At 37.4% G+C, this 15,772-nt stretch overlaps 1 protein-coding gene across 1 annotated transcript in view; it reads right to left on the reverse strand.

Moving 5' to 3' along the window:
* Nucleotides 1–6,384: 6,384 nt before the first annotated feature.
* RXFP1 (relaxin family peptide receptor 1) overlaps nucleotides 6,385–15,772 on the reverse strand; it is a 123,180-nt gene continuing 113,792 nt past the window's right edge. The window contains exons 16-19 of the mRNA XM_017859715.1: nucleotides 14,423–14,652; nucleotides 12,353–12,763; nucleotides 11,003–11,221; nucleotides 6,385–7,993 (exon numbers count right to left, since the gene is read on the reverse strand). Of these exons, the coding sequence (XP_017715204.1) occupies nucleotides 7,695–7,993; nucleotides 11,003–11,221; nucleotides 12,353–12,763; nucleotides 14,423–14,652 (1,159 nt within the window). The 3' untranslated portion in view covers nucleotides 6,385–7,694. The remainder of the gene's footprint in view (nucleotides 7,994–11,002; nucleotides 11,222–12,352; nucleotides 12,764–14,422; nucleotides 14,653–15,772) is intronic.

Here is a 15,772-nt window from a genome sequence, read left to right on the forward strand (position 1 = left end):
ATGCTTATTTCACTATTAGAAAATATTCTTACATGTCCTGAAAATTGCAGTTTTAAAATGTGTAAAATAAATTGTTATTAAAAGCACATTTTATTTCCATTTCTTTGGATTCATTACCTTAAAACTTTTTACTGACATATTTCAAAGATATAGGAGAGGTAAATGAGTTCAAGAACATCCATGTATTTCTACCATGCAGATGTAATAAATGTTAGGATTTGGCTCTATTTTCTTCAGACACACATGTATATGTAATTGCAAATATTAGATACATTTGAAGTTCGTTTTGTTACTTCTTTGATCCTGTCCCCTTCTTCCCTCCCTAGAGTCCCCAGAGATAAACTCTAGAGGTGGCATATATTCTAGCGTGTGTTTTTATATTTTTAATACAAATATATTTTTTAAAAGCGCTATAAAATATTTGTTTTATGTATGTGGTAGCCAGCCTCCAGATGGCACCAGTGATCCCTGGCCCCCATATAGCCTTCTCCTGCATTTTACAGTGCTGACTTTTGTAACTACCAGGATATTGAGCAAGTGCAGTGTGTGATTTCTGAGGCCATATCTTTTGCTCCTTTTTTTTTTTTTTTTTTTAAGAGACAAGATCTCACTTTATTGCTCAGACTGAAGTGTGGTGGCAGGATCATAGCTCACTGTAACCTTAAACCTGGACTCAAACGATCCTCCCATCTCGCCGCCTCCTAAAGCACTGGGATTACAGGCATTTTGCTCATTTTCTCTTTTGTTTTTTTACTTGTCAGTTTTAGATATTACATATTTTGAATACTAATAATCTGTTATATATGTTTCAACAATCTTTTTTAGTCTGGTTTGTCTTCATATTTTGGTTATGAAATCTTGAATTTTTTAATTTTAATGTAATCACAGATCTTTCATAATGATTTGCTTTTCTGGTTTTGTATAGGAAATGTCATAAAATAGTCTTATTCAGCCTTCCAAAAGTTAAAAAATTTTTGTTTTTAACATTTAGATGCTTAGTCCAACTGAAATTTGTTTTCGTTTATGGCATGATTTTGGAATCTTGTTTTAATTATTTTTGCACATTTATAGCTGTTCCTCTGAGGATCATTGTTTCAAGTGCAACATCTGTCATGCAGTTACTGTATACGGGCCAGATTCTGACCTTTCTATTCTTTTGATCTGAAGGAAATTTGAACATGCCACCCCCAAATACGCTGATTTGGCATACTGATTATTTCAAGCTAAAGGTACTTGAGAAACAGTAGTTGCAGACATGGCTATCTTAACTGTCCTTTCCTACCTGTAGCAAGCCATACAGACTTCTTTGAGAAAGATGCTTTTCTGATATCAAGATGAGAAGATGGCTCTAATCAGCTGAGACAGTACCAGAGGAATCTACAAACAAACCTTACTGTTAGTTTCTTGCCATATGTTTACCTTCCCACAGTTTCTGCCTCTGGAAGCCTAAAACTGCTTTCCTTTGTCTTTTCACACTTCTCCGAAATGTATTCTTTGTGGAAGATGCTATATAATCCAGAATTGTAAGCCACTACTTGTGTTTTACCTTTTCATTGAGTTTTCTCCTGTGTGATGTACACTGCATATATAAATAAAATTACTTGTTTTTCTCTTGTTAATCTGTCTTTTGTTATAGGAATCTGTCCCAACTATGAACTTGTGAGGCTTGAGGAGAAATTGTATTTCCTCCACTACATATTTATTTGATTAAATGCTAAACTCAATCTGTCTATCCCTGTAAGAAAAGCAAAAACATGTTACCGATTTCTAATTCTATTGAGTTATGGTCAACTTAGGACAACTGCTGGTTTCAGGTAATGAGCTTTCTATGGGCACTTTTTAAGAGTTTACAGTGTTAGACCTTTTATATTTCTATTTGCTTCATTGGAGAGGTTGGGGAAGAGCTGAAAGCATAAGTATTTTCTCAAAGACTTAAGAATTTGTTTTTAACTTAGTAAGTAGCCCATTACCAGCCCTATGCAAACCCCAAAGGAATGATATAAATTTTTTTTTGAGACAAATTCTCACTCTGTTGCCTAGGCTGAAGTGCAGTGGTGTGATCTTGGCTCACTGCAACTTCTGCTTCCCAGTTCAAGCGATTCTCCTGCCTCAGCCTCCCTACTAGCTGGGATTACAGCTGTGCACCACCACGTCCGGCTGATTTTTGTATTTTTAGTGGAGACGGGGTTTCACCATGTTGGCCAGGCTGCTCTTGAACCCCTGACCTCAGGTGATCCATTTGCCTCGGCCTCTCAAAGTGCTGGGATTACAGGTGTGAGCCACTGCGTTCAGCTGATGTAAATTTTTTAAAGCCTCAAGAGACTAAAGTAAGATGAAATACTTAACATTAAAAAAAATATGTTTCGTTTCAAAAATTCTGAGTTTGAAAGATGTGCCAGGTACTATGTTAAGAGCTTTATGGTGGGGCATGGTGGCTCACGCCTGTAATCTCTGCACTTTGGGAGGCCGAGGCGGGTGGATCACCTGAGGTCAGGAGTTTGAGACCAGCCTGGCCAACATGATGAAACCCCATCTCTACTAAAAATACAAAAACATTAGTCAAGCATGGTGGCGGGTGCCTGTAATCCCAGCTTCTCCGGAGGCTGAGGCGGAAGAATCGCTTGGACCCAGGAGGTGGTGGTTGCAGTGAGCTGAGATTGCACCACTGTACTCCAGCCTGGGCAACAAGAACGAAACTACTTTTCAAAAAAAAAAAAGCTTTTTTCATGTCACCATATCAGTTCTTTGAGGAAAGTGTCATTACTGTTTACCGAAAGGAAACAGGCTGAGATAAAATGTGCCTGTGAGACTTGACACCAAAACTGGTATGCTTTGGCTTGTTTACACCACATCTAGCCACCTAGCTAGACTTACTAATACTCAGGCTTATCATATTATTTACTCTCCCCATGTGTGATGGTTAATTTTATGTTTCACCTTGACTGGGCTACAGATCCCTAGATATTTGTTTAGATAATGTTCTCACTTTTTCAGTCAGGATGTTTTTGGATGAAGCCAACATGTAAATCAGTGGACTGAGTAAAGCGGACTGCCCTTCCTAGTGTGCCTTGTGACCATCCTATCCGTAGAAGGCCTGAATAGAACAAAGGGCTGACCCTCCCCCAGCAAGGGAGAAATCCGCCTGAAGTCCTGGCCTCCAACATCAACTCTTCCTGACAGCCTTTGAATTGGCACTGGCTCTTCCTGGTTCTAAACAGCCTGTGTGCCTTTCAATTGGGACATCGGCCCTGCAGATGTTTAGAGTTGCCAGTCTCCACAATCACGTGAGACAATTCCTTAGAATCTCTCTCTGTTTCTATGGCAAACCCAAAATACAACATCCAAAAGCAGAATATTTGTGCTAGTAACTGTATAACACTCAATTTTTTTCCTGAGATTATTTTAATTTTTTTGGTAAGCTCTAAAAACCTATAAAGATCAACTGACCAAATTAGAATTGGAGGTATGGAGGTTTGTTAAAAGGTTATTGCAAATATCGCAATAAGATATAATGTTGACCCAAACTAAGGTACTGGGAATTGGGATGAAGAGACTGGATGGATTTAAAAGATGTATATGAGGTAGAATCAAGGGAGGACTGGGTGATTTGATATTGTGGATAAAGGAGAAGGAGGAGTCAAGGATGACTCCCAGATTTCGAGCTTGGGCCATCGGGTGCAATTCAGCAAGACAAGGTCTATAGGAGAAGAATCAGACATCAGATTCTAGATTCGTGCATAATGATGACATTAAAAAGCCAGTGAGATACTCACTCAAGTGGAAATGTCAAGTGGGCAGTGGTATACACAAGTGGGCAGTTTAGGGGAGAGAACAAGCCAAAGGCAAAAATAAGGGCATCATCAGTATATCCATAGTGTTTGAGGCCATATTAAAGTGGATGAGATTGCCCTAGTCTGTAGATAAGAAAAAGGCTTAAAACAAGAGTGAATGAGGCTTCCAGTGAAAGATTTTCTCTAAAAGAGGAGCAATTTTATAAAATTAAACCACTTTTGTATTTTGAGGTCTCTTACCTAGAGCAGTTCACTTGACAGTTTGTCGAGTAAAACGCATGGCTTTACGATTCCAGCTGTGTATTCCTTCCACTTTGCTCTTTGCCTTCTACTTTATCCATGTCTAAATTGCCAAGGTTTTCCCAGTCATTTAGGAGAGATGATGTGTTAGTATGATGAATTAGTACTCTTAAAAAAACGTGTAAAAAATAAAAGTTGAGGTTTTCCTGGCAAAACTTTAAATTTTTAAAACAACTTAGGCTCACTTGATTTAGAGGATTGATTTGACCTAGATCATGGTCCATAAGCTACATTTCTAAGCAAACCTTGATACAAATCGTAGTTAACTGAGTGCTTCTGTTGCATTTTCTATAGAAGTATCTAAGGAGATAGTTATGTAGTATGTTAATAATTACTTATCAAATTAAATTGAAGTTACTCTATTTCAGGAGGTGGAAGGGTGGAAGAGTGAGTGGGTTGAGAAGACAGGAAGTCAAATGCCTCTAGAAAGTTGTTTAAAAATATGTTAAATGCTAAAGGAAGTTTCAGATGTGTACTTCGTAAATTTAATGTATTTCTAAGACTCTTAAACAGGTTAAGACCATGATTTTTGTTGGACTAAATTTCTTCTATCCATGAGTATTGCTTTTATTCTTTCTTAGTTATTCTTTTTAATAAAAATATTTGGCTGGGTGCAGTGGCTCACGCCTGTAATCCCAGCACTTTGGGAGGCTGAGGTGGGTGGATCACCTGAGGTCAGGAGTTCGAGATCGGCCTGGCTAACATGGTGAAACTGCATCTCTACTAAAAATACAAAAATTAGCGAGGCATAGTGGTGGGTGCCTGCAATCCCAGCTATTTGGGAATCTGAGGCAGGAGAATCACTTGAACCCTGCAGGCGGAGGGGGCAGTGAACTGAGATCAGGCCACTGCACTCCAGCCTGCAGTGAGCCGACATCATGCCACTGCACTCCAGCCTGGGTGACGAGAGAGACTCCATCTTAAAAAAGAAAGAAAGAAAGAAAAAGGCCAGGCACAGTGGCTCACATCTGTAATCCCAGCACTTTGGTTTTGGAGACCGAGGCAGGCTGATCATGATATCAGGAGTTTGAAACCAGTCTGGCCAACATGGTGAAACCCCATCTCTACTAAAAATACAAAAATTACCCGGGCGTGGCGGCATGTACCTGTAATCCCAGCTACTTGGGAGGCTGAGGCAGGAGAATTGCTTGAACCTGGGAGGCGTAGGTTGCAGTGAGCTGAAATTGCGTCACTGCACTCCAGCCTGTGTGACAGAGCAAGACTCCATATCAGAAATAAATAAATAAATAAATAGAAATAAAATTTCCTATTCTATTACTTGGAATTAGTAGTAATAGGACTTCTAAGGAATTAATCATAAAATAATCTTAAGAAAGAATTAGGCCAGGCACGGTGGCTCACACCTATAATCCCAGCACTTTGGGAGGCCGAGGCGGGTGGATCACAAGGTCAGGAGTTACAGACCAGCCTGGCCAACATGTGAAACCCTGTCTCTACTAAGATTACAAAAATTAGCCAGGCGTGGTGGTGTGTGCCTGTAGCCCCAGTTACCTGGGAGGCTGAGACAGGAGAATTGCTTGAACCTGGGAGGCAGACGTTGCAGTGAGCCGAGATTGCACTACTGCACTCCAGTCTGGGCGACATAGCAAAGCTGTCTCAAAACAAAAACAAAAACAAAACCCAAAGAATTAAAAAAAAATTTTTTTAGAGACAAGGTCTTGCTCTGTTGCCTAAGCTGGAGTGCAGTGGCACAATCACAGAACACTGCAGCCTCCAAATCCTAGGCTCAAGCAGTCCTCCCAACTCAGCCTCCCTATTAACTAGGACTATGGGTATGTGTCACCATGCCCAGTTAATTTATTTTTTAATTTTGGGTGTCACTGTTGTTTAGGCTGGTCTTGAACCCCTGGCCTCAATGATCTTCCTGCCTTGGCCTCCCAAACACTGAGATGATAGGTGTGAGCCACTGCACTTGGCCTGTTTTCATTTTGCATAAGCTTTTTTATTATTTACTTTTTGTAGGTTATTTTCAAATTTAAAAATTGTAGCCTATTTTATTTATTTATATTTTAGAGACTATCCCACTAGGTTGCCCAGATTGGACACAGCCTCCCATGTAGCTGGGACTACAGTTACATGTCACTGCAACTGGCTATTTTATTTATTATAGAACTATCAGTAGTTATATTATTGAATATTATAAGCAGAACTATAGTTTTCTATTATGTTCTGAGTTACATTGAAATTATACCATGTTCTTCATGTAGAAAACTTATTGAGATTATTCCAAGTAAGCAGAGAAAAAAACCCAAAAGCAATCCATTTTTAATAGAGTTAAATTTCAGATAATTTATTTTCAAAATAAATCTATACAACTATATATTTGATAAGTGCATTATGGTTTGATTCCAGTATTTTGTGTTTCAGATGTTTTGGTGTATTTGAAACTATCTGAAAACATTTTCTTCTCCTACTTAAAGGTTTTAAATTATGAAAGCAAAAAATTCTAATAACTTAGAGACTAGAGAAGAACAACTAGTTAAAAAGTTAGTATCTTACGTGCTGGCAGTTTAAAGAGAAGGTAAAGTCATTTCTTGAAGAACGATTTTCTGCTTAAAGTGAAACATGTACATATGTACATAGACTTCCCTTCCTGAAATTAAGTTCCTGAATCAGTGCATTCTAGCTCTTTTTCCTTTTAACTGCTTTATTGAGATATTTCACATACCATAACATTCACCCATCTAAAGTGGGTGAATTAAACCACTTAAGTCTGTTCTTAAAACAGCATGGTTTGTTGCAAAGCCTTTTTATGTTTGTCTTGGCATCCTTGTTGAAAATCAGTTAACTGACCATATGAGGATTTATTTCAGGAGTTTCCACTGATCTAAATGTTTATCCTCATCCTAGCTTTTCTGATCCACTTCTCTGCAGTACTCATACTCTCCTATTTCAATCTCATTTGATGATGTTCATTTAAAGCAAAGAGAAAATTGGGCAGGAAGTGCCAAAAGAAGTGCTGTTTTTGTGCTTCTAGCAAAGCATCTTTTTTCATAGTAATAAATATGTTGTGTTGGCTTTCAAATGTATGGAGACTTAAAGAGAGGTAAGATGGATTCTTAAAACAGAATATTATTTTGCAAACAGTCAGACATTTTCTATGATGCAATTACAATGAGTATTCCAAAATTTTAAACCTTTATTTAAAAGTGCCTATGATTCTTGCTGATGCACATGACAGGCAAAGCTCTAGGAACTGTAGATGGACTTTGTATAGTCTTTTGTAATTAAACACAATCTACAGATTGAAAGGTTCTGCATTGTCTACTTCCAGGAATTTATTGCAATGCTATGCATATAGTAGTGGGTACACAATAAATGCATGTTAGAAAAATGAATGAATGTTACTGAAGTAGATTTCTCTTAATTTCTTATGTAAAATGTCTACTTATATATATATAATTGATATAATTACTTCCCTTTATAAGAGCATTAGTCCTTTTTATTTTTCCTCATGTCCTTGTAAACTATTTATCTTAGCCATTATTATAAATTAATTTTGTGCTATTCATTTCATACCAGTAAATCCCTCATGAAGCACCCCCACAGGATTCTCTGTGAAGAAATGAGTTTCAGAGTCAGTCATGAATAGGAATTGAGTCTTGTTGATTGAGAAATCAGTGACATTTCACAGGGGTATGTGAAAAGGTCCGGCTTCATTAACTCAGGTGGCATCTCCTGCAGTGGCCACATTTCCACCCAGATGAACGATGGAGCATATGTTTTCTGACCTTTGCTGTCCATAGATCTTCTTTGTCTGTAGTTATACCAAAACTGATGAATCATTTCTTTGAATGGTCTTGTGGTCAGAGTATAGAGAACTGGGTTCAAAGCACTGTTGATGGGCAGAATAAAAATCACTACCCAAGAGGTTATGGTACCTAGAAAAGAAAAATGGAACAGTTTCAGTGTTTACAGATGTTTATAAGGTATAGAAACCCAATTTCCTTGTTTCTTTCATTCCAACCCCTTTTTGAGTTTTAATTTTTTTCCTTTGAGGTCACATAATTAAATAGCAAGTCTATATTTGTTTCCAATATATCTTTCCAGAGTGCCAGTGTGTGAGGGGAATACTAGTGCTGAAAAAGAATGGCATTCTTTGCTAAGTAGCTCTTCTTGAATACATCAACAAAATATTCCTTTAGGTAGAAATATTTTCACAAAGTGATTACATATTATGATTATATTTTAGGAAAAAAACATTGTTTAGTATTTAAGTCATAGATTTAAGTGCCTAATAATTAAAAGACTTTTCAAGTATTTTAATAGTGCATATAGTATTTGTCAGAATATGTACACTTTTATTTAATATATTTCTTTTTGCCACTTGATTTTAAAACAAAGTGTGCATTTTTTTGGCTTTTGACGAGATATTTATTTCTGTAAAAAATAACTTTGGCTAAACCCATCTTAAAAATCACTCTAGTATACATACAAATACCAAAATACTCTGATTTTATTATAATTTAATTGATGCTGTCATTACGCTTTGTTTTATGTTTTGTTTTGAGACAGGGTCTCATGCTGTTGCTCAGGCTGGAGTGCAGTGGTGTGAACATGGCTCACTGCAGTCTCGGCCTCCTGGGCCCAAGTGATCCTTGTACCTCACCCTCTTGAGTAGCTGGGACCACAGGCATGTGCCACCATGCCCGGCTAATTTTTTATTTTTTTATGTTTTGAAGAGTTGGGGTCTCAGGGTCTCCCTATGTTGTCCAAGCTGGTTTCAATATCCTGGGTTCAAGCACTCCCCCCTTGGCCTTCTTTTTGTTGTTCATAAAATGTAAGATACTATCACCATCATCCATAGTACAGAACACAATTAAAATTATGTATTAATACATACAATTTTTTTCTTTTTTTCTCCTGAGACAGAGTCTCCCTCTATCACCCAGGTTGTACTGCAGTGGCGCAATCTCTGCTCACTGCAGCCTCTGCCTCCCAGGTTCAAGCATTCTCGTGCCTCAGCCTTCCAAGTAGCTCGTGCCTCAGCCTTCCAAGTAGCTGGGACTACAAGTGCATGCCACCATGCCCAGCTAAATTTTTGTGTTTTTAGTAGAGATGGGGTTTCACCATGTTGGCCAGGCTGGTCTCCAACTCCTGACCGCAAGTAATCTGCCCACCTCAGCCTCCCAAAGTGCTGGGATTGCAAGTGTGAGCCACTGCGCCCTGCTACATGAAAATTTTAAAATGTGAATATAAACTGCATTTTATATATATAAATATATATATATTTAACAGGATATATGCACTTTTCATTGTGGTAAAATATGCATAACATAAAATATACCATGTAACCATTTTTAAGTGGACAGCTCAGTGGCACTAAGTACGTTCACATTGTTGTACCATAACCACCATCTATCTCCAGAATGATTTCATCTCCCAAATGGAAACTCAATGCCTGTTAAACAATCACTCTCCATTCTCCCTTACCTCAACCCCTAGAAAACACCGTTCTATGTTCTATGAATCTGACTATATCAGAAACGTCATGTAAGTGAAATAAAATATTTGTCCTTTTGTGTCTAACTTATTTCACTTAGCACAGTATCTTCAAGGTTCATCTATATTGCAGCGTTTGTCAAAATTTCCTTCCTTTACAAGACTAAATACTAATCCATTGTGCGTATGTACCACATTTTGTTTATCCATTTACCTAATCTATGGACATTTGTGTTGCTTCTAACTTTTGGCTATTGTGAATAATGCTGCTATCAACATGGGTGTATAGATATCTGTTTGAGTCCCTGCTTTCAATTGTTTTGGTTTTTTTCTTAGGAGAATTTCCACATTGGATGGTAACTCTATGTTTACATTGGATGGTAACTGCCATATTGTCTTCCATAGCAGCTGTACCATTTTATTTTTCTACCAGCAATTCACAAGGATTCCAATTTCTCCACATCTTTACCAACACTTTTTTTTTTTTTTTTCGTATGTGTGTTTTTTCAAAATAGTAGTCATCCTAATGGATGTAATGTACATTGTTATTTTTTTAATTTTTTTTTTTGAGACAGGATCTTGCTCTGTCACCCAGACTAGAGTGCAGTGGTACAATCACAGCTCACTGCAGCTTCGAACTCCTAGGCTCAAGTGATCCTCCCACATTGGCCTCTCAAAGTACCAGATTATAGGTGTGAGCCACCACACCAGCCTACATTCTTTTTAAATGCCAAGAATGTTTGCTTCTATTATTTTTCACACTCTGGCATGATCTTCACTAAATTGCATGTATTACAGGAAGAAAATTTTCTTACATTCTGAAAAAAATGCAGTAATCATTTGAGAATTGTTTTGGCCTGTTTTCCTTTCTAGTCACCTTAAGCATGTGATGATTAGAATTTCAACACTGTATTTAATTTGTTTTGGTCACTCATTGCTTCTTTGTTCCCATAGTAATTGTATTATTAGGCATTTATGGAAAAAAATAGTTCTTTCCCAGTAAATGTTATATTGATGAACATAGCCAAAAGTACCTACAACTATGACTTACAATTTTTTTTGGGCGGGGGAGGGCTCTGTCACCCAGGCTGGAGGCGCAATCTCGGCTCACTGCAACCTCTGCCTCCCGAGTTCAAGCAATTCTCATGCCTTAGCCTCCTGAGTAGCTGGGACTACAGTAGTGCACCACCATGCCCAGCTAATTTTGTATTTTTAGTAGACATGGGGTTTCCCCATGTTGGCCAGGCTAGCCTCAAACTCCTGACCTCAAGTGATCTGCCTGTCTTGGCCTCCCAGAGTGCTGGGATTACAGGCATGAGCCACTGTGCCCGGCTCTGATGTACAATTCTTTAAATTGTTTAGTGTTAAGAATTCTAATTGTCTTCCTTAAAAGAACACTGCACAAACAGATTTATTATTTCTTTAAGGAGAGAAAAAAAATATTGTACCTGGTATTTCTACCTGAAGCAGTGAAAGAAATTTCACTACAAAAATGGGTATCCAGCATAATGCATCAGTAAATACTATAAAGAAAAAACGTTTGGCAAGGATCATCTCTTTTTTAACTTGATTCTGTATTTCAGTTGCTGTTATGGCACTTTGATGAACACTATAAAACATGCTTCCATAGGAAAAAACTATGATGATAAATGCAGCCAAATTAATACCTATTTGGAATACAAACAGTATTATTAATGTATAGAAATATTTTTTCAAAATGAACAAACATAAATAAAACATTTTTATTACTAAAGATACAAAGATGTTATTACTAAAGATACAAAGACTATAATGTGTGGGTTTTTTCTTCATAAAGAATTACTAAAGTCCACAAAAATCATGAATTTTTTTGAGATGAGGCTTTGTGGAAGTAGTGAAGAATGCTAAAATGTTTACTTTTAAAATGAGATATTGAAATTACAGTAATTCAACGAATATCTTGGGTTTTTAAGCTTTCTAGTATTAGTGATGTTTTATTTTTAATTTTTTCAGAGATGGGTTCTTGTTTGTCACTGACTGAAATGCAGTGGTACATTCATAGCTCACTGCAGCCTCAAATTCCTGGGCTCAAGCAATCCTCCTGCCTCAGTCTCCCAAGTAGCTGGGACTGCAGGTGTACCACCATGCCTGGCTAAGTTTTGTGTTTTTAGTAGAGACGGGGTTTTACCATATTGGTCAGGCTGGTCTTGAACTCCTGACCTTGTGATCAGCTCGCCTCGGCCTCCAAAAGTGCTGGGGTTACAGGTATGAGCCACTGCGCCTGGCCTCACACCAGCTAATTTTTTAAAAATAATTTTGTAGAGATGGGGTCTTGCTATGTTGCCCAGGCTGGTCTCAACTCCTGGCCTCAAGTGATCCTCCAACCTTGGCCTCCCAAAGCACTGAGCATAAGCCATTGTGCCTGGCCTAGTGATTTTTTTTTCTAATCCAGTTACTTTTTGCTATACTCTGAGAATATTTTTACATTGCTGGTTTAGAACAGTTGTATGTACACTCGCAAGCCAGAGATGTGTGTTGCTACACACATGAATTTGAAAAGATAATAAATACCATTATGTTCATATTATAAAGCAAAGAGCCAAAACATATGTTACTTAGCATGTTTAGGGTGAATACATGAAATAAAGGTGTTTAGTGTCTTTTATTAAGCTGTGTCAGATTGGAATTTATGTAACAGTATAATTTGGGGAGGAAAATCCTTGCTGGGGATTCTGATAGAATTCACCCTCATTCTTACTAACAGCTGGTTGGAATATTTGAAGTAAAAACTTGTGAACATTAGTTTCTTAGTTTCTTACCAAGAAAAATTGCCACTGAATAAATCTGGGCTCCAATACTTTCTGTATCTTCTGAATGAAGAGGGAAGCATACTCCATTGGTGCCATAGTAGTTTTTGAAAAATTCCTTATTGCTCAATGGAATGAAAGCTACTATAAACCCAGTAATCCAAATGAGAATCAGAACTGTAATTGTTCTGCATTTTCCAGGTCTCACACATCTAAAAGGATAGACAATGCAGATGTATTTTTCCAGTGTCAGAAATGTTAACAGTAAAACTGATACTTCTGTGGACAGAATGGCCAAAGATCCTACAAGCTGACAATGAGTACTCTCCATCCACAGCTGCGCATGCTTATTGTATTCTCCACGAAACTTTAGGTCAAAGCCTCCGATCACGAATAAATATATTCCCATTAAGCAGTCGGCACCTAGAGGAGTCATAGTTTCACAAATTTAGAGAAATAAATAGGTATCATAAAATCATCAATAAGCAATAATATTTTTAATGCTAGAAAAAATAGACAAGTTTCTTCTCTCTCAGGAAGAGGTAAGTTTTATTCTCCTAAGAATTTCTTTACAGATGAGGATCTATTCATAGACTCTCTTTGGTAACCACTCTCAAAGGTACTCTCTACAATTAATTATGCAATCATGTCTTCATTTTCCTTTCAAGTGCAAGTCTTTAAGAGCAGAGATCTTGTCTATTCTATTCTCTGTTCTAGACCCATCATGTAGAAGTGCTGAATAAATGAACAAAATGCAATCACGTAGAGCATTCAGTTAGGGACCTAGATGAGGTTGGCATTATTTGGTTCAGCTCTTCCACTGAAATTCAACCAACGCAACAAGCTTGAGGCATCACACAAAATTTCGGAGAAAGTAATTCACAAGTTCCTGTGATAGAGTTATGACTGAATTTTGAAGCCTATAATTTAAGAGATATGAATAATTATGAACTGCTTTGCAGTCAGTACAATTTTAAGGGGCTTAAGTTACTTACCAGAGTTGGTCTAAGCACTACTGTTTCCTCTGTCTTTCAATTTTTACATCTTTTCCTGTCTCTTTTTAGGGTCTCCAATCCCAGGAATTAGCTCTCTTAGACTACTTGGCATATTTCTTTTTAAGCAAACGTTACATATCAGAAAGTGGGTGAGATTTTTGGACTGCACAAGCATTCTACACAAAATCCCTAAAATCACATCACTGTATAAATCATAAGGCTGACCCTAAGCCTTTAACTCTGAAGTTATAGTCTAGGCTTCACCAGGGAAATTGAACTTACTAAAAATTTTGTAGCTAGCAATACAAAATAGTAAATGGTTTCTGAGTTCTGTTTCTTACATAGCTTGCAATAAAAAAAAATATTTAGACATTAGAGTTTAAATAAGGATGCGGACAGTACATGGGGGCAGCACACACACAAAAGTAGAACCTCATGTAGATTGATGTTTTACTTGCTTAAGGGAGCATGGATAAATTCTAGGCCACTTGACCTACACTGCAAACATCCTGAGGACTGGTTTCTTCCTTATTTTTCTTTGCAGTGTTCATTTAACATAATACCTTGCCATTACATTGCAACAACTTTTTGAAAAAATGAATACTCCCTGAAAACATTTTCTTATTTACACATTTCAGTTAGAGTGGAAAAAACTTCTAGTAGCTCAGAGATCAGGAAAACATGTAGTTGTCAAGTCAATATCTGTGAACTGGACATACAAATAAAAAAGTAAGTACAGGTCTGCATGTAAAATTGTGACCATAGGAGGTTGCAATTTTATTTGTAGTGAAAGATTTTAGATGCTTCAACAAAATATCGTGCCTTTGGAGCCACCGTATGGGAGAGAACTAGTAAGTGAAAGCTTTGTTAATTTGTGTAAGGTGATTAAATTTCCTAGTTTAAAAAACCGTATTTTTTCTTATTGCTAAAGTAATTCTATTTTCTTTGAAGAAAATGTGAAAACAGCATATAAGCAAAAAGGAGAAAATGTAAAATTCTGTAATTCTACCACTCACATAACTTATTTTCTAATAATGCCTTTGTATATTTCAAAACTACAATTCCCCTTTAACCAGGAAATACTCACAGCAGAGAGAAATGATTGACATGGCATACAGCTTGTTCTCAGACCTGATATAAGGTCGCATGCAAATGACAAAAATGTTTCCAAAGCAGGTAACTGCAGATACAACCCAGACAAATACTCTCTGAATAATGCTTGCCAAGAGATTCTCTAGAGATGAAATTCCATCAGTGTTTGGTTTACAGCTGCGAACATGTGGTGCATACCCACAGTACTGGAATTTCTTAAAATATCTGGTATACAAAGAGAAGGTAAAATAAGATTTTCCATTTAATTCAGTGTCACCCTACATTCATATTTATTTCCTACATTTTATCGGTAGAAAGAAAATGTCTTAAGATGAAACTGAGAGAACTAAAATATTAGGGATTCTCAAACTTTAAACTTACATCCAATTATCATTAGCTTGATTTCACTGTTAAAGAATGTGTGGGTGAGAGTAGCAAATAGGCATAATAAATATCATAAGTGTTAGACATGTCTTAGAATACAAACTGTTAGATGTGATCAAGAGAATGAATCCCTCCAGAGAAACCTTTATTGTACTTTTGATGTTTAGTATATGTAAATGCAGTTACACAGCCCCTGTTGTGCTGCAAGTGATTGCTTTCTAACCCTCAGGGGAAGAGTTAAGTGTTTTCTCTTCTGTGCTTCCGTGGCTTTTTGTTATTGAAGTTATGATGTTATTTCAACACCAACAAAATTAAAAAAAAAGAGAAAAGAAAAAAGAAAAAAAAGAAAAGAAAAAATCCGATTAAAAAAGAGGCAAATGATCTGAACAGATATTTCTCAAAAGAAGACATACAAATGACCAACCCATACTTGAAAAAATGCTCAACCTCACTCATGATCAAGGAAATGGGAATTAAAAACCACAATGAGGTATCATCTTACTCCAACGTTGGATGGATGGCTATTATCAAAAAGACCAAAAAGTAACAAATGCTGGTGGGAATCTGGAGAAAAGGAAACTCTTATTGGCGGGAATGTAAATTAGTATAGGCACTATGGAGAACAATATGGGGGTTCCTCAGAAAACTACAAATAGAACTAGCATATGGGCCAGGGGCAGTGGCTCACGCCTGTAATCCTAGCACTATGGGAGGCTGAGGTGGGCAGATCACACGGTCAGAAGATTGAGACCATCCTGGTTAACACGGTGAAACTCTGTCTCTACTAAAAATACAAAAAATTAGCCAGCATGGTGGTGCACACCTCCCAGTAGTCCCAGCTACTTGGGAGGCTGAGGCAGGAGAATCACTTAAACCTGTGGGGGCGACGTAGCAGTGAGCCGAGATCGCGCCACTGCACTCCAGCCTGGGCGACAGAGCAAGACTAAGACTCTGTCTCCAA

Source organism: Rhinopithecus bieti, unplaced genomic scaffold (genome assembly GCF_001698545.2).
Source record: "Rhinopithecus bieti isolate Rb0 unplaced genomic scaffold, ASM169854v2 scaffold_50922, whole genome shotgun sequence".
In the NCBI taxonomy this organism is placed as follows: Eukaryota; Metazoa; Chordata; class Mammalia; order Primates; family Cercopithecidae; genus Rhinopithecus; species Rhinopithecus bieti.